The sequence below is a fragment of the Strix aluco genome, chromosome 22 (assembly GCF_031877795.1).
Source record: "Strix aluco isolate bStrAlu1 chromosome 22, bStrAlu1.hap1, whole genome shotgun sequence".
In the NCBI taxonomy this organism is placed as follows: Eukaryota; Metazoa; Chordata; class Aves; order Strigiformes; family Strigidae; genus Strix; species Strix aluco.
Genome location: NC_133952.1, coordinates 694,636 through 716,032, shown reverse-complemented (window position 1 = coordinate 716,032; position 21,397 = coordinate 694,636). Strand labels below are relative to the sequence as shown.

At 60.8% G+C, this 21,397-nt stretch overlaps 1 protein-coding gene across 9 annotated transcripts in view; it reads right to left on the bottom strand.

Moving 5' to 3' along the window:
- Positions 1–21,397, bottom strand: part of CHD5 (chromodomain helicase DNA binding protein 5) — a 28,556-nt gene that overhangs the window by 1,496 nt on the left and 5,663 nt on the right. For 5 of the 9 annotated variants that reach the window (XM_074848157.1, XM_074848158.1, XM_074848161.1 and 2 more), the window contains 34 exons: positions 20,948–21,066; positions 20,153–20,391; positions 18,767–18,891; positions 16,966–17,089; positions 14,953–15,119; positions 14,654–14,872; positions 13,802–14,011; positions 13,512–13,723; positions 11,947–12,078; positions 11,307–11,415; positions 10,815–11,006; positions 10,529–10,729; positions 10,003–10,140; positions 9,354–9,475; positions 8,633–8,806; positions 7,810–7,951; positions 7,479–7,610; positions 7,029–7,146; positions 6,447–6,571; positions 5,799–6,030; positions 5,584–5,709; positions 5,284–5,456; positions 4,420–4,594; positions 3,877–3,969; positions 3,396–3,484; positions 3,122–3,255; positions 2,823–2,967; positions 2,277–2,436; positions 2,046–2,125; positions 1,828–1,957; positions 1,194–1,283; positions 800–937; positions 473–581; positions 191–323 (listed from right to left, as the gene is read on the bottom strand). In XM_074848157.1, the coding sequence (XP_074704258.1) occupies positions 191–323; positions 473–581; positions 800–937; positions 1,194–1,283; positions 1,828–1,957; positions 2,046–2,125; positions 2,277–2,436; positions 2,823–2,967; positions 3,122–3,255; positions 3,396–3,484; positions 3,877–3,969; positions 4,420–4,594; positions 5,284–5,456; positions 5,584–5,709; positions 5,799–6,030; positions 6,447–6,571; positions 7,029–7,146; positions 7,479–7,610; positions 7,810–7,951; positions 8,633–8,806; positions 9,354–9,475; positions 10,003–10,140; positions 10,529–10,729; positions 10,815–11,006; positions 11,307–11,415; positions 11,947–12,078; positions 13,512–13,723; positions 13,802–14,011; positions 14,654–14,872; positions 14,953–15,119; positions 16,966–17,089; positions 18,767–18,891; positions 20,153–20,391; positions 20,948–21,066 (5,007 nt within the window). Of the gene's footprint in view, positions 1–190; positions 324–472; positions 582–799; positions 938–1,193; positions 1,284–1,827; positions 1,958–2,045; positions 2,126–2,276; positions 2,437–2,822; positions 2,968–3,121; positions 3,256–3,395; positions 3,485–3,876; positions 3,970–4,419; positions 4,595–5,283; positions 5,457–5,583; positions 5,710–5,798; positions 6,031–6,446; positions 6,572–7,028; positions 7,147–7,478; positions 7,611–7,809; positions 7,952–8,632; positions 8,807–9,353; positions 9,476–10,002; positions 10,141–10,528; positions 10,730–10,814; positions 11,007–11,306; positions 11,416–11,946; positions 12,079–13,511; positions 13,724–13,801; positions 14,012–14,653; positions 14,873–14,952; positions 15,120–15,317; positions 15,392–16,965; positions 17,090–18,766; positions 18,892–20,152; positions 20,392–20,947; positions 21,067–21,397 lie in introns of those variants that run through there. The other 4 variants (XM_074848159.1, XM_074848160.1, XR_012626097.1 and 1 more) reach the window with 4 other exon arrangements.

Genomic DNA, 21,397 nt, shown 5'->3' with positions numbered 1-21,397 from the left:
GCTCCTCACGCTCCCAAAAACCTCCCAGGGGAACAGGGTTAGCCCTCATTTTCTTCTCCCGTTCAGGCACCAAGTGTCCCAGAGAGGGACCTGGGCAGCACTTCCACAGCAGCGCCCGTGTGGGAGCGGGCAGAGTGCCCGGTGCAGCCAACCCTGACCCGCGCGCCGCGGACCTGGACCCGCCACTCGCCTTGAACCGCCGGGCAAGGAACTTGTTCTTCATCTCGAGGTAGTTCCCCTTGTGGATCTCCGACTTGAAGGGCTCGTTCAGGATCACGTACCGCGGGTCGTTCTGGATGTCCTGCCAGCGGGCGTAGCCGTGGCTGGTGCAGAGGGGGCGTCAAGGCAAGAACCGGCCAGCCGACAGCGCGCCCAGCGCCCCGCAGCGACCCCGCGTCGCCAAACGCCCCCCACTCACCGCACCGTCCCCCCAGCGCCCGCCCTTGCCTCCCCACACCCCGCCCCAGGGTACGTGACAATTCCCGCCAGCAGCCAGTAGTCGTGTCGGCGGTGCCAGATGTCGTAGATCTTGCCGGAGGAGAGGGCAGCCCTCTCCTCGTTCTGCCACAGCGTGTGCAGCTCTGCGGAAGCAGAAGCGAGACAGCCCGGTCAGGCAGCGGGGCTGCCATGGACCTCGCACAGCGCAGGCAGGGCAAGTGACAAAACCTCCCAGGCAGCCACGGGCACGGTGTGGAACCAAGAGGGCCGCTGTGAGGTGAAGCACCACCCTGCCTGCAGCCTCTGCCCAGGCTCAGGGGTTCCGTGCGGAAGCGGCCGATGCCTCGTCGCTCGCTCTCACCTGTGAAGCCACCGTCAGCGATGTTGAACATGAAGCGGAAGTTGATGTTTCTGTCGTCCTTCTTTCCATCCTCCTCTTCCTCTTTGTCACCGTTTTGCTGAGCCTCGCTCTGCTCCTTCTCCTCCGCCTTGGCGTCCTCTGCTCAGCAAACACAAGAAATGGCTCCTGTTAACCGCGCTCTGCCAAAAGACCGACCGGGGTTGTCCTCGCTCCGCCAGCTGCCAGAGGAACCCCCCAAAGCCGCTGCTGGAAGCACCACCAGCCCGCTCGCGGCTCCGCAGCTGCCGGCCAGGGCAAGCAGGGGCAACCTCGCCACCACCCTGCTCGCTGCTGTGCCAGGAGCTCTGGAGACCCTCCACAGCCCTTCTCGCCCCAAAGCCTCCTCGCACCTCACCTGTTTTGACTTCTCTGTCCTCCCCCTTCCCCGGGCTGCTGTTCAGCTCCAGCTTCTCCACAGGCTTCTCCTTCTCTTGAATCCCCTCATCTGCAGAAGGGAAAAGGACATGAGAAAAGCTTGACCTGAAAAACGCTCTTCAGGGAACAACTTATTGCCTGGAGAGACTTTCCCTTATATTGTTTGTACATTCAAGGCCTTCAAAAAACTTCAGACTGAACATTCTTCTGCATTTTATCCAGAAAACTTACTGAGCTTTCCCTCTTCCTTGAGACATCTGGAGGAACATATTGCTAGGAACAGAAAATGCCCCCCAAAATTACCATTTCTCATCATTTACAACCTGGAACCGCTGTTTTTTCAGGAATTTCTGCAGGACCTTGTGACATTCCAGTTTCCCACAGTGATATGGAGAAAAGAAGACCCAAGTGAGGAGCCTCCCAGAGAGGCAGCGCTCTCCCACCAGGAGCACCAGCGCACCCGAGGCCGCTCGGGTGCACGCCCCAGCCTCCACACAACTCCTCCGGCGCAAACCGATGCCGCCGCTGGGTGCCAGAGCCCCCCTGAAGCCCCAGCTGTGGCTGAAAGCGGAGCCTGTGCGCGGACGTCACGTTCAGCCGAGCCAGAGACTCACCTTTCACCAGGGGCTTGGGAGAAGGCTCCGCCTTCTCACTCTCCTCTTGCTTCTCCTCCCTCGGTTTCTCTTTGCTGTCGCAGCTTTCTGGGTGCTCTTCGTTTTCCACCTTCTCAACACTCGCTGGCACCTTAACATGAAACACCCGCACGGGGTCAGCCCGGCCCCCCCTTCCCTCGGGGAGCTCCCAGGAAGGTTTCCCAGGGGAACCGCCCTACCTGGCTGTCAGACACCTTCCTGCTCTTCTGCTCTGCCAGCTCCTTCTCTTCCTGGAGCCCCAACTGCGTTTCTGTTTTGTCTGTAGCAACAGCCAAGCAAGGAGGCGATGGAGGGGGCCGCAAAGGGCCACACACACTGCCGGGGCAGGCAGACACTTGCCAGACCTCCCGCTGCAGTAGCCCCCCTCCCCTCCCGCGCCAGCCCAAGGCCGCCGGCCCCGGCTCTCCCACCTGCGAGGCCCACGGCTCCCGTGTGCATCTGCGCTGGGCTGGCCGGGACAGGCGTGTTGGGATCCGAGGACACGAGCTCGCTGGACTTCTTGCTCTCCGGGCCCTCAAGAATCAGATCCGGGGTGCTGTACTTCCCGTTGACGTGCTCGAACTCCTGCACCTGGGGCAGACACACACCAGCCAGTCACGTACAGCGGCGGCGGCTCTGGCGCCTTCCGGCTGCTGCACCCGCGGATTCACGAAGCCACAGGATCGCGACTGCCCCTCCCCGGCCAGGGACATTCGACGCTACAGCTCCGAGACCAGACAAGTCTCCAGCGCGATTTCTCTGTTTTGCCAGCCGGACTGTTAAACACCCGCCTGTGCCGCGCCCTCCCGGGGAGCGAAGCGGCAGCTCTGAGGCAGTTTGCTGTCCCCTATACATTTATGACAAAACCAGACCTGCACGGAGATCGATTCAGGGGGGGATCCCCAGCGAGGGGCAGCGAAACCCCCCCGTCTGCAAAACACACCTGAAACAGCAGATTTAAAACTTCACTCACCCACCTTCTTCCTTACTAGTGACATGACGCCTATGCGAGTCAGGACGTGCTGGCGTGACAGCCCCTCCCGGGGAACGCCGTCCGCAAAGGTTTCGGCGCCATCTGCCCCCGGTTCACACAAATGTCGCATGAAGAGAGACACGTACGCCCTGCGGAGGGAAAGCCAGACCTCAGCCCCGCCCGGCCCACGGGCGCCCTGCCGAGCCCGGCAGCATCTGCTCTCGCCCCTGGGCAGAGTCTCAGGCCTAGACTAAAGATTCAGCCTATCCTAAAGAGAGTGACAGCAGCTCCCCCATCCCGTACCTGAACTCCTTCTCGCTCTTCCCTCGCAGATCCCGGACCAGCCAGTGGGAGTTGAAGGCGTCCTGGGGCGGCATGCCCCAGCGCATGATGGCGTTCAGGAAAGCCTTGCGCTGGCGGGCGTTGAAGCCGAGGACCTGCGGGGAGCGGAGGTGCTGCAATCCCGGGCCAGGCCTGACGCGCCGGGGACGGCCCGGAGCAGCCCAGGGCAGCCCTGGCACACCCGCACCGCTCGTGCTCCGGCGGGGTCGGACACCTCCGTATTCCTCAGCCTCACCTCGATATTCCCCCCAACTCTTGCCAGCAAAGGAGGGAGAGGCTTGTCCCGGTCACTCTTCAGCTGCCTCCGGGACTGTCTGCGGCCACCTAGAGCCAAGCAACCCTGGTGACGGTCGGACCCAGAGTGCCCCAAAGCCTCCCCCCACCTCGGACGGGAGCAGAACCGGGGCCGAGCGGCCGCCCAGGCTGCAGAGTCACTTCCACCCCCCCTCCAGCCTCCCTTCCTGCCCTCACCCTGCCCTGTCCTCCTGCCGTCCCCCCGCTCCGGACTGAGGTCCTGCAGTGGCCAGTGAAGGAAGCAGCTGGTTGCCTTCCCTGGCCTGGGAACTGGTTCGCCTGCAGGCCGGTGGGGCCACCTCCCCCGGAGCACAGGCCCAGCCGCATGCTGGTCCCTCCAGCCCCAACGTTCCTGCTGCACCTGAGGGCCAGGGGCTTCCCGCAGAGCAAAATCCCGTGGAGCATCAAACGCATTAACTCACTCTGACCTTCTGGCCTCTCTTCAAAGTCTTCATCCTCATCCTCGGAGCCGATGGAGTACTCCGACTGGTTGTCAGAGAGCTCGTCTTGCCACTCTACAGACGGCGAGGGAGGCCGGGTTAGAAGTGCCCGAGCAGGGGGACCCTGCCCCGGAGGGACACGGCGAGAGCCCGTCCGCAGCTGCAACAGGCGCCCGCTGCCAGGCAGCCAGAGGAGGACACAAGCAGGAAATCGCATCCTCACATTTTCCAAAATCAGTATTCTCTTACACAGAAAAAACCCAATTTAAAACGTTTTGCCCACAGACATGTTTCTCCTAAATTCCTCTGGCAAAAACAGTTTACAGACCACAAAATAAAAAGAAAAAAATCTTTGGAGAATTTCTATCGTGGAAAGATTAGGATCTGGGAAGTACGAGCCACGCAGCCTCCCAAACTGCAGAGAAACAGCGGCTCAGCCAGCACGTCCGTCGGGGACCGTCTGTGCTGCTCTCCCGAGCCCGCCCGCCCCGAGCCCGGCCGGGAGCCCAGCGCCCGCCACCGTACCTTGGTCCTCCTGCGAGGCGTCGTTGTAGTTGACCTGCTTGCGGATTCTCTTCCCTTTCCCCAAGTTCCTGGCCAGATCCTCCTGCTGCTGCTCGTAGTGGTGCCGCAGCAACTTCTCCCAGTAGTCGGGGTCCACGTTCTCCTCTTGCTTGATGATCTCACGCTCCACCTCCTCCTGCAAAGCGAGAGGCCTGAGACAGGGCAGCCACAGACCTGCCCGCGCCGCCCCGCTGCCTCCGCTCCGCCGGCACTGCAGGGAGCGGGGAGGGCACCGAGCCACTGGCTGGAATTTGGCTCCTGGGTCTTTGCCCAGACACCCTGAGCTCGGCGCGGGGTTGTCAGAGGGCTGAGAGAAGCTCCCACCCAGAGCTGCTCCGCACGCCGTTGCCCATCCCGCCCTGCGGCGCCCGCGCTCCCACCGAGGGAGAAGCTACAGGTCTGCAGGGACCCCCAGAGCAGCGGCCTGCAGTCAGCCCCAGCACCGGGTGAAGGAAATAAATCCATTGGCTACTGGGAAAACAACCCACAGCGGCGCGGTACATCGGCAGCGCCGTGGCCCTGGCCCGGCTGCCGGGGACGGGCCTTCAGACAGACGGACGGTGCCTACGGATGCTCCGATGGGAATGAGGCCCCGTGCCAAGCGGGACAGGGCCCAGCTCGCACCCTGGGCTGCACAGGGCGAAGGACTGAGCTTCCCCTGCCCGGGGACCCCCCGAGGTCTGGAACAACCCACAGCAGCCGCAGAGAGCAGGGAGGAGCCCTGCCCCGCGCCGAGACACTCGCAGCAAGAGGAAAGGGAGCGGAGGGAACACAGAGGGACGTACAAAGAGGTGGGATTGTAAGACAGGATACTAATCACATTACCACACCGTCCTCTTCTCTCACAACATACTGGGCCACTTTAAAGGAGCTGAGATACTCGTTCATGTTCTGCAGCTCTGTGTCATCAGTCGCATCCTGGTTTCGGTCCAGAAGCTTGGAGATGGCAGCGTCGTCGTAGTGGATCACGCTGCTGTCATCCACGTCCTTGTTGTCACCTGGAGAGCACAGCGAGGGGGACGGAAGCACAGATCACAGACAGCCCACACCCAGAGCCTGGCCAGCTCAGGTTGGGTGCAGGGCCAGGGCAGGGGACGGGTCACCCCAACAAGGGGGGCTACGCACCTGGTGGGGTGCCACCGTGCTTTTTTTTCATGCCGGGAGTCACCGCACCGCCCTTGGACGACAGCGTGTCAGAGAAAGGGGTGACAGCATCCGGCATGGTGATCCGCTGCCCCTGGGACACCATGCCTGCAGGGGCAAGAGGAGGAGAATGAGCCCTGCCGTGCCGGGAGGGCCCTGCCGCACGCAGAGCGCCCCCAGCGCCTTCCCGGCCTCACCTTCCACGTCATCCTTGAAGAGCTCTTCTGTCCCAAACTTGAGGATGTCGTCCAGCTCTTGCTTGGTCATGGAGCCCGACTTGGAGCCGAGCCCCGGGCGGACCACGAGGTGGGTGAGCATCATCTTCCTTTTGGCCACCTGGGTGATGCGCTCTTCAACAGAGGCTCTGGTCACGAAGCGGTAGATCATCACCTTCTTGTTCTGCCCGATGCGGTGAGCTCTGCTGAACGCCTGCAGGCAGAGAACGAAGCTGTTGAGGGCGGCACCGGGATGAGCCGGCCGTCACTCCCCGCTGGCGTCAGTCCTGAGCTTTAGGGTCTGCCCCGGGCTTTTGGAAATGCAAGTGGAAGCTCCCCAGAAGAGGAGGGGACACTCGGTTGTGAACAGGCAGCAGGAGAAAGTGAGAAGCCCACAGAAGAGAGCCGGTTTTATGTGCCGGGTCTCTCCCACACCACAGACAGGCCAGGGTGAGGCTGGTGGATGCAAGAAGGGGGCTCCTGAGCAGAAACACTCCCCGTAAACCCTGCAGAAAGGGTCGGCAGCTCTCTCTCAAGAGAGAGACCAACTTCCCTGTGCAGGGTGTGCAAACAGTGGGCAAAGCCACAGAGGTACTTACTATACAAGAAGGAGAAAGAAAAGTCAGAAACCTGGATGTCATTGTGGGGATTCCAGTCAGAATCATAAATAATGACTGTGTCGGCCGTAGCAAGGTTTATGCCCAGACCGCCGGCGCGGGTAGAGAGGAGAAAGCAGAACTGCTGAGCACCAGGAGCTGAGAAAGACAAACCCACAGGTGGCAAACAGTGAGACAGAAAGGAGCCCAGCTTACATGGAAAGGTGCAGTACCACGCTTCAGGGATAAAGCAGCGGGAACCGTCGGTCTAAGCCAACAAGCAACAGGCAAGGCAAGGAGTGAAAACACATCGTTCCCTGGGAGCCCGTTACTGGAGAAAATGCAGCTCCCGAGCTGGCGGGGAGGCTCTGCCGTCTACCGAGGCCTTGAAGGGAAAGGCTGGAGCCCCTCAGACCAGGCAGCCGGCCGCTGGCACGCTCCGGGCTCGCTGTGGGACACAGCTCGAGGGCTCACCAACGAGCTGGACCAGCCAGCGTGGCCCAACCGACACACAGGCAACACCCTGGGGTCAAGCGGGGGCTCCGGGGCCCAGTCACCCCCCCATGCCGCCAACCCGCCCTGCGCCCTCTCCTCGGCGAGGCAGAAACGTGAGTACCGTTAAACCTGTCTATGGCCTCCTGGCGCAGGCCGCCGGTGATGCCCCCGTCTATCCGCTCGTACTTGTAGCCTTCGTACTCCAGGAAATCCTCCAGCAAGTCCAGCATCTTTGTCATCTGCACGGGCAAAGCGACCCTGGCACGAGGGGCTCTGCACGGGCTGGCTCCCCGCGCCCCCCTGGAACCTGCCCTGGCCGGGCCCCTGCCCGGGTTGAAGGGGTTACAGCTCCCCTTCATCCGCAGTAAGAGAGGTTTTCAACACGACAGACGCGCCCTCGGGAGAGCTGGGACATGGCCCATCCGCCCCAGCTGCCCCAGCAGCCTTGCTGGCTGGGGGATAAGCTGCCCCCAGCCCTTCCACCTACCTCTATCTGTTCCCAGCACAAAATCCTCACTCGGAACCAAAAAAATCCTTTCAAAATGTATGATTAATCCTTCCCTACACTCACCTGGGAGAAGATCAGAACTCTGTGACCCCCATCCCGTAACTTCTTCAGCATCTTTTGGAGCAGCATCAGTTTCCCAGAAGATTTGACCAAAGAATTCCCATCGTAGGATCCGTTGGGCAGAACCGGGGCCTCCTGTGAAGGCATCCTGGTTAGCCTCTTCCAGGGCAACACGCGCTAACGTCACCGAGGCATCGCGTGCATTTCAAAGACAAAATCCTTGTACGAAACCACTTGTGTGAAAACCCACACCATTAACCAAGGCAGGATCATGGAAACAGCCCCCACCGACGGCCTGAGCAACATCTCCACGGCACAAACACAGCGGACGTACCACCGCCGCCACGGGGAAGAGGTACGGGTGGTTACAGCACTTCTTCAGGTCCATCATGATGTTGAGCAGCGAGACCTGGTTCCCACCACCTTTCGAATTCAGGGCTTCGAAATTCCTCGTCAGGATGAATTTGTAGTATTTCCTGCAGGAAGGGGGATGGGACAGACACCCCGTTAATTCAGCCAGATGTGGGACTGGCAGAAACAGGACAGCACTGAATTAAACCCCACGTGTGTCACTGGAGCTTCATGGGGGATGTTTGGACGTTTTCAAAAGCAACAGTCTGGCACCCTCAGCCTGGGGCCGGGTTTATTCGTTTGTCCCCTGTAAGCAGGACGGACTCGGGAGCACAGCGGCCAGGAACGCTTCCTGCCGCAGGGTGTAAACCCAGCCCAGCCCCACCGTGCCGGGAGGACGCGCCGTGCCCTTCCCCGGTCTCGGCAGAAGATGCTGCTGAAGCTGAGCTCAGCCCAAACCCAAGGGAGCTGAGCAAGCGCCCCGGGGCCACAGCGATGCTCTGGGTGAGCTGACAGCATGGGCTGGTGCCCCGACAGGAGAAGGGGGTTCAGGCTCAGTTTTCTCTGCACCCCCAGAACTAGCAGAGCCACGCTGACAGCCTGCCACGCACTGAACACTCCCCGCTGAGCAGCCAGGCCTGCACAGAGCCCAGTTTAACCAGGCTGAAGGCGCTCCCCAGTGAGACAGAAAGCGCTCCGGCTCTTTCCGCAGCAGGCCCCAGGACAGCGGGACGCCCCGCTGACACCCCGCCGCGCTGCAGACGAGGCGGGCGCAGGGGAGCCAGCCAGCTCCTGGAACAACTCACTTCTGCATCTGGCTCAGCTCCACTCGCACGATCAGCTCCGTCTTGGCCGGCATGTTCTTGAAGACGTCCGCCTTGAGCCGCCGCAGCATGTGGGGCCCCAGCAGATCGTGGAGCTTTTTGATCTGGTCCTCCTTGGAGATGTCTGCAAACTCCTCCAGGAACCCCTCCAGGTTACTGTGAAAGCAGCCAGAACCAGACAGTGCTGAGCCAGACGGGACACAGGAGGGCGGAGGAATCTGTATCTTAATGGCTTAAAAACAAGGGCAGAGCTCCGACGGTGCAGGATGAGGTAACAGCCCCTGCCTGCTCCCGAGCAGAGCAGAAGCCAGATCGAGGAGCTGCCGAGGGGAAATCCGCACTAAATGCATTAATACAAGGTCTGAACAAGTTCCTAAAGCCCCTCTGTCCCCTCAGAGAGGGACAAGGAGGCAGGTTCCAGTTCCTTGCTCACAAATCCCCTGACCGACAGCAAGGCAACAGCTACCCCAGGATCCCAGAAGTAGCCGCCCACGGGAATAAACGTGGGGTTATGTAAAACGTGCGTGTAGCCGCGGGGGCGATGCGTTTTGCTGTCTGCCTGCGGCGCAGACTGGGGACACTGGCACAGCAGTAACTGGATCCAGGCACCCCCACACCAGCAGCAGCCCTGGGGAACAAGCTGTGGTGCCGGCTGGGTCCCAGCTTCTCCCCCTTTTTGGGGAGGGGAACTAGTGGAACTTACTTAAACCTCTCGGGAGTCAGGAAATTGAGGAGGTGGAAGAGCTCTTCCAAGTTGTTCTGGAGCGGAGTCCCGGTGAGTAGCAGCTTGTAATCGATCTTGTAGCTATTTAATACTCTAAAGAACTGGGAAAAGAAACAAGGTTGGTGCAAAGGGCTCCAAGGAGCCGATCACTCAGCTGGGGACTCTGCGGAACCTGGCAGCGACCTCCCCCCCACCCCGGGCGCGTGGAGCCGGACTGCAGCCTGCACATCCTGCTCCGAGCCATCCCCTCGAGCATAGGCAGCAACCCCCAACTCCTCGGCCACACCGAGGACTGCGTGAAGGCCCCAGGGGCTAGAGGCTGCATTTAGCCTCAGGTCAAGGGGAGAGGAAAGCGAGGGCTCCATTCCCCTCCGTGACAGCCCATCCAAGCGCTGTCAGGCTGCCGGGCAGGCAGCCAGGCTGCTGCCTCCTCCCCTACTGAAGGATTTTTAATGCCAGAGGATGTTAAAGAGAGCAAATCCACCGAGCCGCGGGTCCCAGGCAGAGCCTGTGCGAGGTGAGGACATCTTTCAGCTCCCAGGGAGGAAAGCTCAGAGCAGCACAGTGTGTCCTATCTTTGTGGCACCGGCCGCAGCACAAAAATCGCTCGCCAGCATCCGCTACCTACTTTGGACTGGTTGTTCTTCAGCCTGTGCGCTTCATCCACCACCAGACAGGCCCACTCGATGGAGCCCAGCACCGCCTGGTCAATGGTGATCAGCTCGTAGGAGGTGAGCAGGACGTGGAACTTGATCTGGGCTTCCTTCTGGAGGAGCAGGGGGAGAGAACAGCCAGGATGAGGGCAGGGAAAGGGACGGCCTCCACTTTTGCTGCTGCTGTACGTGACCCAGGGAGAAAAGGGGGGGGACTGCACTGCAGAGCGCCAGCAGCCGAGGCACAAGTCGTGCCAGCACAAAATCAACACCCGACCGAACGCTGGAACTAAGCAGGGGGCTACAGAAACAGAAAAGGGTCTGGCAGAAATCTTTAAAGCTCATCACAAACCTCCTGCATTTGGCAACATTGCCAGCTTCCCTCTTTGGAAAACAGCTATTAGGGACCTCACCAGCTTCCCCCTCTCCAGGTCAAATCCTGCTCCCTCCCCTCCTCACTGGTGATGCAAGTACTGGGTAGTGCGCAGGCTTGGCTCCCACCTTCATCCGGAAAACCTTCTTTCCACTCCGGATGGCGTTGTCTTCAAAAGAAAACTCGTTTTCCCGGATGACCGACCGGCTTTCTTTGTCCCCCGTGTAGGTCACGACGTAGAAGTCGGGTGCCCACATCTCAAACTCACGCTCCCAGTTGATGATGGTGGAGAGGGGGGCACTGACCAGATACGGCCCCTTCGAGTGGCCCTGCTCGGGGAGACAAAGCCCGAGCTGTTCTCCCCACACTGAGCAGCTTTCAGCCGCCTCGGGGACTGCTGGATGCTCTGCCCACCTCCTTGTACAGGGAGTACAAGAACACGATGGTCTGCACAGTCTTCCCCAGCCCCATCTCGTCGGCCAGGATCGTATCCGTCCCTTGGGCCCAGGAAAACCTCAGCCAGTTTAGCCCTTCCAGCTGGTAAGGATGGAGCGTGCCTCCCGTGGCGTCAATGTACCACGGCTGCTTGTCGAACTTCACCGTCGGCTGACAAGAGGGAGACACGATGCGAAGCCGTGAGAACCAACTCCCCATCCTCCCTCTGCAGCCAAGCCCGTCCCTCGTCAGCCTCGTGACACCGAACCGCCCCAAAGGGGCGCAGGCGGGGTCCCTGGCACAGCCCAGCCCTCAGGCTCCTACGGCGGAACCACCCCGGAGCTTTCAGTGAAAAAAATACAGGGACCCAAAGGAACTAGAGGAGAAAAACCTAACAGGATGGGGGGCCAGACAGACCTCCCCGTCTCGGGGCTCGCACACCGTAGCGCTGTCTCTGCCGTCCTTACTCACATCCACCAGAGGCGTTTCTGGAGGCTTTTCCAGCTTCTCCTCTTTCAGCTTTTTCCCTTTCTTGTTCAGCTTCTTCAGAGGGCGCGTGTCCTCCCCCAGCATCAGCTCCCTGCAACAGCCCGTGCGCGTCAGGAAAGGGCGGGCGGGCATTCCTCTCCCGCTCCCCAAGCCGAGGGACAGAAACCCCTCTCAAACTCCACTGCCTTTTCCCAGCGGGAGCTTTTCTGGCCCAATTAGCACAGGCGCTCATGGAGCATTTGTTAATTTTCCCCTCCCAACAGTCCACACAACATCATCCAAAACGAAGAACAGCGATCTCATCGGAATACTGTGGTTTTGCCCCAAAACAGACAGGCAGCAGCGCCACGGAGCCACCCAGAAGCGCAGGGACACCGGGAATATTTCAGTAGCTTGAACGCAGGGGAAGGGGAGCACCGGCTGAAAACAACAGGTCGGCCGGATGTCCAGCAGCCCCGAAACGGCCTTTCGGGAGGGCCCAGCTTTCCGACAGTGCTCGGCCACTGCTCTCTGGAGAGAGGTCCCTGCGAGCGGTGCCCACACATTCCTGAGGGACACACTGACGAGCCCCCGGCCGTCCCCAACGCCTGTGCAGGCCGTCCCAGCTCTGCCCAGCTCCTACCTGTGGTTCCAGTAGAGGTGTTTGAGGTTTTCGTAGTAGGGGATGTCTATCTCGTCGATCTCCCAGGTGCACTGGTCGTACGGCAGGTCTTTCCACTTGATCAGGTAATGGATGTCGCCCTTCTTGTCAAAGCTGTAGCGCAGGGCACGAAAAGCCTGTCAGTGAAACGGCCCTCGACCCCCGGGAAGCAGCTGGCTGTAACCTGCTTCCACAAACCTGGATGCTTCATCCTCTGCTTCTGCCCACAGACCACAACACCCAGGCAGGGGCAGAAAAACGTAACGAAAGTATCAGCACTTTGCTGCAGAAATGCCTGTTAACCTGCTGCGTGTGTTAAATCATTAAGCTTTAAAGGCTGCTCTTCCATTCCACCGAACAACCCCGTTTTCCTGTTTTCCCAGGCCTGGATGAACCAGCGCTCACCCTCTTTCTCCTCCAGCATTCACTGCTCTTTAAGTTTTGCTTCCACTGAAAAATGAATAAACACACTACTGAGTCCGATTATACGCCTACAAGGAAAAAACCCTTGCCTTCTTAGCAGACAATGGAACACTCCCACGGAAATTAGCCAGGCAGTGTTATTTATTTCCTGCCAAGCAGCCTTCAAGCACAGTTGCCGCTTGAAATTTCGAGTTGCCACTTGAAACGTAGAAATTCAACAAAAATTCATCTCTAGCTGTTCGATGTAAAAGAACCATCTGCGCAGCACATTTCGTACGCAGGAAATTTCTTCCACAGAAAAGAAACGCAGATGTCAAGGCTTCATAAGGGAGTCGGGCACTGCTCAAACCCCTCTCCCCGGGCACTGTCCCTGTCGGCGTTGGGAACGCCGCGCCTCTCGGGTACGTGCAGCACGCAGGTCCCTGAGGCCGGTGCAGAGGGGCCGTGTGGTTCCGAGGGGAACAAATGATCCACACGGACTCGGGCTGCTGTCCCGCAGCGGCTCAGGCGAGCGGCAGCAGCCGCAGGGCACAGGCGATGGAAGCCGGACCCGTCACTGGGCTGCAGCAGAGATTTATGAGGCTGTAACGGGGACCCAAGCACGTCTGGGAACAGCGGAACAACTGTGCATCCACCTCTGGGAAAATCTGCTGTCTCTGTTTTTAACACGCAGCGTAGCAGAAATGAAAATAAGGCAGGCACTGATTCACTCCGGCCTTGGTTCACCTCGGAGCCAACCTCCAAGGCGACAGAGACCTCGAAACAAGCCAGCAGCTGAAATCCCACCAGCCCGAGATTTTGGCTTTGCCAGAACTTCCCGGCGCTGGCAGGGAGAGCTCAGCCAACGCAGGAATCCCGCAGCAGGCAGTCCCAGAGGCTCAGCGAACCGTGCAAACCCCCCGTGGCAGAGCTGCACGCGGAGGGGAAACCCGCAGAGAGCGCAGACCTGCCACCCAACGCCTCATCCGCAGAACTCACGGGGCCCCAGGACGCGCGGCGGGGCTCGTCCTTCCCCTCTCCCTCCCCGGCTCGCAACGGCATCGCTCAGCACCAGCACTGCCGGGGGCTCGGGCACCCTGGCACGCGCCTTCTGAGGCGTTCACGCGCTGCACGCGGCTCCTCACCTGTGGTTCAGGATGCGGTGGATCATCATCCACTCGGGCTTGATGCCGTAGCGGTAGAACCGCTCCTCCATCTTGGCGTACTGGGGGTCTTTGTTCTTCCGCTTCTCCCTCTGGCTGTCCTCGTCCCCAGAGCCGTAGTCGAAGGCCGGCGGCTCATCCATGTCGTTCTTCCGTTGGTAGTTGCGGTACATCACGGTGTGGTAGAGCTCCAGCTGCGGCGGGAGGGAGCCGCGCTCAGCCCGCGGGCCGGGCAGGGGCACAATGCCGACGCCAAGGACGCGCTGGCTCACCTGCAGCTCCTTGACCCAGGAGCAGTGCCAGTAGGAGAGGCCTGCCCACTTCACGAAGAACTCGCGCTCTGGGATCCCCTCCAGCACCTTCGGCGGGGGCAGAGCCAGCTCCGCGTCCGGAGCGGGCAGCACAGGTGGGAGCGGGGCGGCCGGCGGCTCCTTCCAGGCCCAGTGCAGGATGCGTTGGACTTTGCCCTTCAAGGGAGGGCACTGGGGATGAAAAAGCAAACAGGCAAGAGCATGGAGTTTAAGGTGAGTCCCTGTCGGGGGCTGCAAGGAGGAGGGCAGAAGGGGGCTCGCGATGCCGAGCGGCTGCAGCCATGCCGACGCGGCAGGCAGAGCACAGCCAGGGCTGCGGGGAGCGTGGCAGCACAGCCTGTGCCGAAAGCTGCAGGCAGAGGGAAAGCCCAGGGCGGAGAGTGACCGTGGATTCACCCCTGGCTGCGGCAAACCGGGAGACCCGAAGGGTCCCGGACTCTGGCTGCGCCGGGCAGAGCCACCCCTGCGCCGTTCTAACAGGTGGGGCTGTGGGGCGGGCGGGGGCTGCTGGCACAGGTGACGCTGTCGCATCCCCCATGGGGACGGGTCCTGCACCAGGCAGGAAAGGCCCCTCTGCGCACCAGAGGGGGCTCAGCACCCCAGCTCAGAACCGCGGGGAAGCCGCCAGCCAGCATCCCCGCGGGGGCACGGCGCAGGCAGCAGAGCCGGGCAGGGCCCTCGGGTGCCTGTGGCTGGCGGCGATGCCCCCCCACGGAGGGGGCCGTGGCGGAGGGCAGCAGGCTGGCCCCGCACAGGGCACAGGGAGCGGGTGCGAGGGGCAGGGACGGGGCGAGGAATGCTGGTAACACTCACTGTACAGCGAGGGCAGAGCCATTCACCGTTTGGTATCTCCGGCAGCGGCGGGTTCAGGCAGTGGAGGTGGTAGGAGGACGGGCAGGTGTCGCAGCACAGCAGCTCCCCTCCGTCCTTACAGACCCGGCAGAACTCCATGTGGTCGTCCTCCTCCTCCTCGCCACCTTCCTCTTCCTCCTCCTCCTCCTCCTTCGGCTCCCACTGGATGCCCTCCTTCTCCTGGGGAAGCACAGCCAGCGTAACGCCAAGGGCTTCCGCCGCCCGCCCGCCCGCCCCCGCGGGGCCCCGACCCCACTCACGCAGTGGGGGCAGCTCCACTTGCCCTCGGGGGCCTTCTCCAGCTCGGGGTCCAGGCAGACGAGGTGGTAGGCGCGAGGACAAGTGTCGCATAGGATGATCTCCCCTCCCTGCTGGCACACCTCGCAGTAGTCCTGGTGGTCTGTCTCGTAGCCGTCCCCTTCCTCAACTGCAAGCAAGGGACAGGCGCACGGTCAGAGGGGCAGCAGAGCCGCCTGCTCTCCCGGGAGGGAACGGGACACTTGCTCCTCTATGATACAGTTAAGGAAATAAGGAAAGCGTTTTGCCTCGGACCCCTCCTGTTACGTCCCCCTACCTCTCTGTCCCTCAGCACCACAGTTCATCTTTGCACACAGCATCATCTCACCTCTGTCTCTCTTTCTCTCTCCACACTGTATCATCCTTTGGTTCCTTCAGGCTCTCAATGGAGAATGCCAGAACCTGGAGAGGTTGCAAGGGAGGCCAGTCAGAGAAACCTCCCCAGGTACCACCACCACCAACTGCAAACGCACCATGCAAGGGTGACACGGCCAAGGAGGACGACTCCTCTCCTGGGACTACTCTGCTCTTCCTGGGTGCTCACTGGCGCAGAGGCAGGAGCTCTCTCAACTCGGCACAGACAGGAAGAGGAAGGGAGGGCCAAGGCCTTGCCAGCGCCGGAACAGCTCGTCTCAATTCCCAGCTCTGCCACAAACTCCGACCTTCTGCTCCTCCAGCACGCGGCAGGAGCTGCCCAGCTCCGGCACGAGGGCCCTCGTACAGCAACACGCCGGGAGGAGAAGCGATGCCCTTCGCATGCCAGACGTGGAGACAGCCAGCCTGCCCTGCCTCGGACCGACACGAGGCCGGCCAGCGTCGCACCCTAACTGTCCCCCAGCCCAGAAGCCGCCCTTCCATTTCTCAGAAGCAAAAACCTGTCGGCAAAGCCAAGAAGCCAAAGGATGGGCCTGGACCTGAAGCATCTCATCCTGAACAGGGACACAAGGTAGAAAAGCAGCACGTGTCCTGCGGTGAGCGGCACAGGAGGCAGGGACGGCACCGGGAGGCTGGGCAGGGCAGCACCGGGCCCCAGCAGCCCCCGTCGGCGCTCGGAGCCGGGCCTGGGACACCTCAGTGCACGGGGGCTCCTCTCAGCGGCAGCACAGGGATAGAGGTGCCACCATGCAGGATCCACCCGCAGCCCTGCACAAGGGCAGGGAGGAAGGAACGCGCACACAAACGCGGCCACGCAGCCACTGGGAGACCCGACAGACACTTTCCACTGCTGTTCTGTGCCTCCCTCATCCTACATCCTACCACAGACCTGCCGCCTGCCCGCTGCCTGGCTGCACATCTCACGCAGACAAAAAGCCCCTTAACGCCGTCCTGCCCGCAGCTGCCCTGCTCTGCTGGGAGCTTGCCACAAGCCACGTCGCTCCAGGGGCTGCCCCTCAGAAAACCCCTTCCCTGGTAGCCCCGCAAATTCTGGAACTTTGCTGCTAAAGGACAAATCCTGGTGGGATGGCATGTGCAGGCAGGGTGCCAGCTGCCCTCATGGCCCGTGACGCACCCCAGTGCTCAAGGCGTAGGCAGAGTCCTGGGGCGGGCAGCGGGACGGGGCAGAGCACCGCAACCATGGCTCTGCCAAAGCAACGCTGAGCAGCGGCACAGAACTGGCTCGGGGGCCAATGAGCCTTGGGAGGTGGCTGACGGCTGGAGAGAGGCCCGGAGGGAAAGCTGACAGCAGACAGACAGACGGACAAGCCCTGTGGCCCGGCTGCTCCACTGGCACCGCGGGGTGAGGCGGTGCCCCACGGCAGGACCCACTCACCACCCACCTGCAGGCACGAGCCCCCCAGCAGCGGGGCCCGGACACCAGGAAAGCACCTCGCACCCCACACACACAGCCAAGCACAAGCACATCCACTCCCACCGAGCCAGCGCCAGGCACAGCCCGGAGCTGCAAAGGCCAGGGAAGCACCATCTGACGAGGGAAATCCCAACAGAACAGGAACAGAGTACAAAGGATGGCCTACTCCTCTTTTTCTTTCTCCTCCTCTTCCCTCTCTTCCCCAGGCCAGCCGAGCACTCGGAGCGCACGGAGGAGCTGTTGATGCTGGCACTGTCGAAGTCGGATTCCTCCCGTTCCTCCTCTTCGCTCTGCAGAGGGGAAAACCAAGGCACAGTCCAAGCACTGGCACCCCAGTGCTCACCCCTGGAGAACGTCGCTCTGCTGCAGAACAGGCCCCCAGAGACCCACAGAAACCCACGGGGGATCATCAGTCGGCAGCTGAGCTCCTGGGGGCACCCTCCCTCCCACACCAAGAGACCAGCAGGGACAGTGGCAGGGCGGGCGGGGTCGCAGGAGCGTCACAAGGCTTTAGGAGGACGCGGGGGAAGCTCCTCTATCAGGTCCCTGTCCCCACCCGACAAGCAGTAAGCACAGATTGGGCCTTCACTACAGCCTGAAGGCAACTACCTGGCTCAGCACGGCCCAGCCCAGGGACAGCCTGTCCAGCCCAGGGCCCCGTCGGTGCATGCAACCACCCAGCGAACCTCAGAGCACATTGAAAATACATAAATCAACATGTCAGCTCCCTGACAGAGGTGGGGTCAGGGCTTGCCCTGCGTCTGCCGTCCCTGCTAGCACAGAGTGCAGAGCTATCGCATGCTGCGGCTGGCCGGGCGCGTTGGGAGAGGCTCAGCAGCATCTCATGGGCGTCAGCCAGCCCCAAGAGATGGTGTTATCCCGGGTGCAGACACCCGAGCCAGAGAGGAATGGGGGGATGAGCCCCTGCTCCCACTCCTGGGCAGCCAGGGGCCCCCTTCCCCACTGCGTGGCAGACCTTGGCCCCCTCTCCCTCCCTCGACACCCGTTTCAGCTGGTGTCAGCCTGTCGCTGCCTGCATGTAGGCACTCACGCTTGGCCTTCCCTGGACCGTAAAAGGAGTTAAGCAGGCCCGGTGTTCAGCAGGGTCAAAACGTAATAATGCCGCTGAATTCTTATTCCGGAGACTCAGGCGTGCAAATCCCCGATTTGCACGCTGGTAATCGGGAGCTTCGCGCTCCGGCTGCAGGAGCAAGCCCAGGCTTTTGAGTAACTCTCAAAAAGGCGACGGCACGGATCCAGAGCGCTCCCGGAGACGGGATGAATTTTTCATGATGCGCGATTGAGAAAACGCAGCAGCAAGCAGCTGCCTCGCGCTGCTCCTTTCGCTTCAGCCTCGACGCACACAGGTGTTTACAAACAGGTTGCGTTATGCAAACCAGAGCTACAGTCAGCGAGCTCCGGTGAGGGTGAACTAACGGGATTTGGGTCAGTAATGTTATCAAGACCTACAGAAGTTCCACCCCTATTCAATAGTGATTTAAGAGATTCGTTTTTAAAACACACCTGATATTCAGGCGCTGACAAGAGCGCAGCACACAGCCCGCAGCAGAGCCCCGCTGCCGGGCTCAGACTGGGAAGCTCTGGTAGCCCTGGGCTATGCTGCGGGACCACAGATGCCCGGAGGCGGGCTGCGCTAACGTCATTAAAGCATCCGACAATTCTCTTTGAGGTAGGGTTCAGCTGGAGTGCAAGCCCTGGAGAATTCCTTTGCAAAGGGAATCTGAAATGGTGGCATTACCACCCCCGACGCCCAAAGTACGAGTCGGAGCCTGGACACAGCTCTCCATCGCAGGGAGGGACCGACATGCTGACGGGAGACTGGTGCCTCGCAGAGGGGCACAACAGGGGCTGTGGCACCCCCTCATGTGTCACACGAAGCTTCTCCGGGAGGGCTTCTCCCTGCGCTTCCCCGCCGCACCCCCCGCACCCAAGGCCCCCGCACTTACAGAGGAGCCCTTTTTCCTTTTGCTGGGGATTCCTCCAAACCGGAATTTCAAGCCTGCCATCTTTTTCCCCTTTCCCTTTTTCTTCCCATCTTTGGAGCCCTTGATTTTCTTCCGCACGCCTGGACCTGGAGAAACAGAAGACTTGTTTGGTACTCGACAAACAGCTGTCTGCCCAGCCACCCCCCGCCCCACCCCCAGGATTTACAGGGAAGGTGAGAGCGTGCCGGGGACCCCGGGGAGCAGGGCAGCGCCGTCCACAGAGCAAACGGCTGCAAGCCCAGACCCAGTGCTTGGGAAGAATCAGGGCAGGAAAGCGTCTGCCCTGGGGTCCAGGAGAGGGACCACAGCCCACGGCCCACAGGGCTGCGAATACCAAGCAGGGACTCAGGGGTGGGCAAGGAGGGGAGCAAAGAGGTGGCCACGGAGAGGCAGAAATGCCGCACTGAGCCAGCGGTGCAGGAAAGCTGCTGCCAGCCACACTCTCGGTCAGCTGCCAGCTCCGAACCGCTGGTTCAACACCCCTCGAGGCATCAGGGGGTGACAACCGCAGAAGTGGGGCAGTGACCTTCCCGAGGAGGAATGTGGTGCAAACAAAGGGAGATCCCTCCCCTTCCCACTACTGCCCAGCTCCTACAGCGGTTCGCATACGGGGAAAGCGGCACCAATCTGCTATCAGAAACAGGAAGGTGTTTACAGCAGGAGACGCCTTTCCGTACAAATCAGACTGTTTCCAGAGGAGCTACTGCAGATTTCTGTGACTGGCTCGCTCCTCACAAGTGGGCTTTGAAGACAGTCACCTTCCACTCAACTGCCAGGAGAATAAATCCTTGATTCTGAAAAGCGCTGCAGCCTTGCTGCCAGTTTCCATCACCGAACTCCCTGCCATGTCAGAGACAAAGCACCAGCTCAGCTGCCAAACGGTGCCCGTTCTCCTGCCCAGACCAGGCCCGCACTGCCAACGCGCCTCCGCCCTAGTCCTGCTAACCTACACGCCCTCTTCGGCTTGGACACGGGGCTCTGAGGACACTGCTGCTTTCTGGAGGGCTTTTGCAGAACCCCCCAGGAGAGAGATGGCACAGAAATACATGGCCCGAGCACTTATTTGAGATAGAAGAATGAAGTTGAGCATTAACTGCCACAAATCACCAGAAGTCCAGAAGGTCCCGAGGCTGCCAGGGTGGATCTGTCACAGGTCACAACCCTCAGGACCTCTGCAAGGGCAGCGGGAGCTGCGGTCACTTCGCTTTTCCCTGCCCGCGGCAGCGCGCCCCTGGCCCAGAGCCGCTTCCCCACCTTTGCCAGCCCGAAGAAGCGGCTGGTGGGCTCTGCAGGGCCAGCCAGCTGCCAGTGAGAGCCCCTCCACTCGGCCCACCGCCGCAAACCTACCCTTGCCCTCCTTGGTCTTCGCCTTCCTGATGACGGTGGGCAAGGCGGACGGCTGGGGGCTGGCGGCGAGCGGCGGGGTGACGGTGACGGTCTCTACTGCTGCAGCCACAGCTGCTGCTGCCGCCGCTGCCGAGCTGCCCTTGAAGGGATTGTTGGCACTGAACTCTCGCCACTTGGCACCGAGCACGGTCATCATCTTGGACATGGGGATCTTGGGGTTCTTCTTGGCGATCAGAGGCCTGCAGGGCAGGGGGGAGGGAGAACCGCGCGTTAACGGAAACGCTCTGCTGCGCGTCTGCTCCCGCTCGCCGTGTGCTGACAGTTCGGCCCAAAAACACCCCAGCGGCGCAGGACCCCCAGCAGCAGGTCGCTGGGCCCACGGGCAGCAGCTCCATCAAAAGGCAGCTGAGAGCAGAGCTGCCTGAACAAGTCCACTCACAAAAGGGGGCACGCCTGAACCTCCTCGGAGAGCACCTTTCCCTGACGGACCTGCTGTGTCGAATGGCTCGCAGTGCAAGCAAAAATTCATTAGCGTTACACAATTTTTCTCATGAAACCTCAAATAAGCACACACCAAAAATGGGGTTTTGGAGAGAGGGAGAGGACAGACAAGCACTTCAGCTGCTTTCCAGCCAATCCTGCAATTAAAATGGAGTCCTGAGGACCGAGTCAGGCGGGGAGAAGCAACAAGGAGCTTGTGATGGAGAATTTACTTCCCAACTTCACCCATTTCACTGAGCAACACCCAAACCTCAACCACCTCACAAGGCCCCATCCAGACCTGGAGTTTCCTACCTGAGGAACTGGCTGAAAGCTTTGTAATTAGTCAGGGTATGATAATCTTCTTCTGAGAAGACGTAATCTACGTCATCAAGGCCCCACTCTTCCATCAGCTGGGCTGAGCTCTTCGGCTCCTGCAGACGTAGAGAGACATCATTAATGTAAATGACCTCGGCTCTGCAGACGAGCAGCGCACGGCGGGGTCTGCCACACGCTCCGTACCGAACGCTCTCCCTAGTCAGCACACGCAGGGATTTGTTTCTGTGATTTACAAAACAGAGCACGACATGAACTAAGGCTTCACACGCTTCCAAGGAGCACATTAACCATGAATGCTCCCCGCAGCATGTAATACAACGCAAAGCCTCAGCAGCTTTCGTGTCTCCAAGAAACTCAACTTCTCTCTGCACACAAGAAGAACAGCAGGGAAATAGAACCTTCCCTCTCCCAGCCACTCATCTGCAA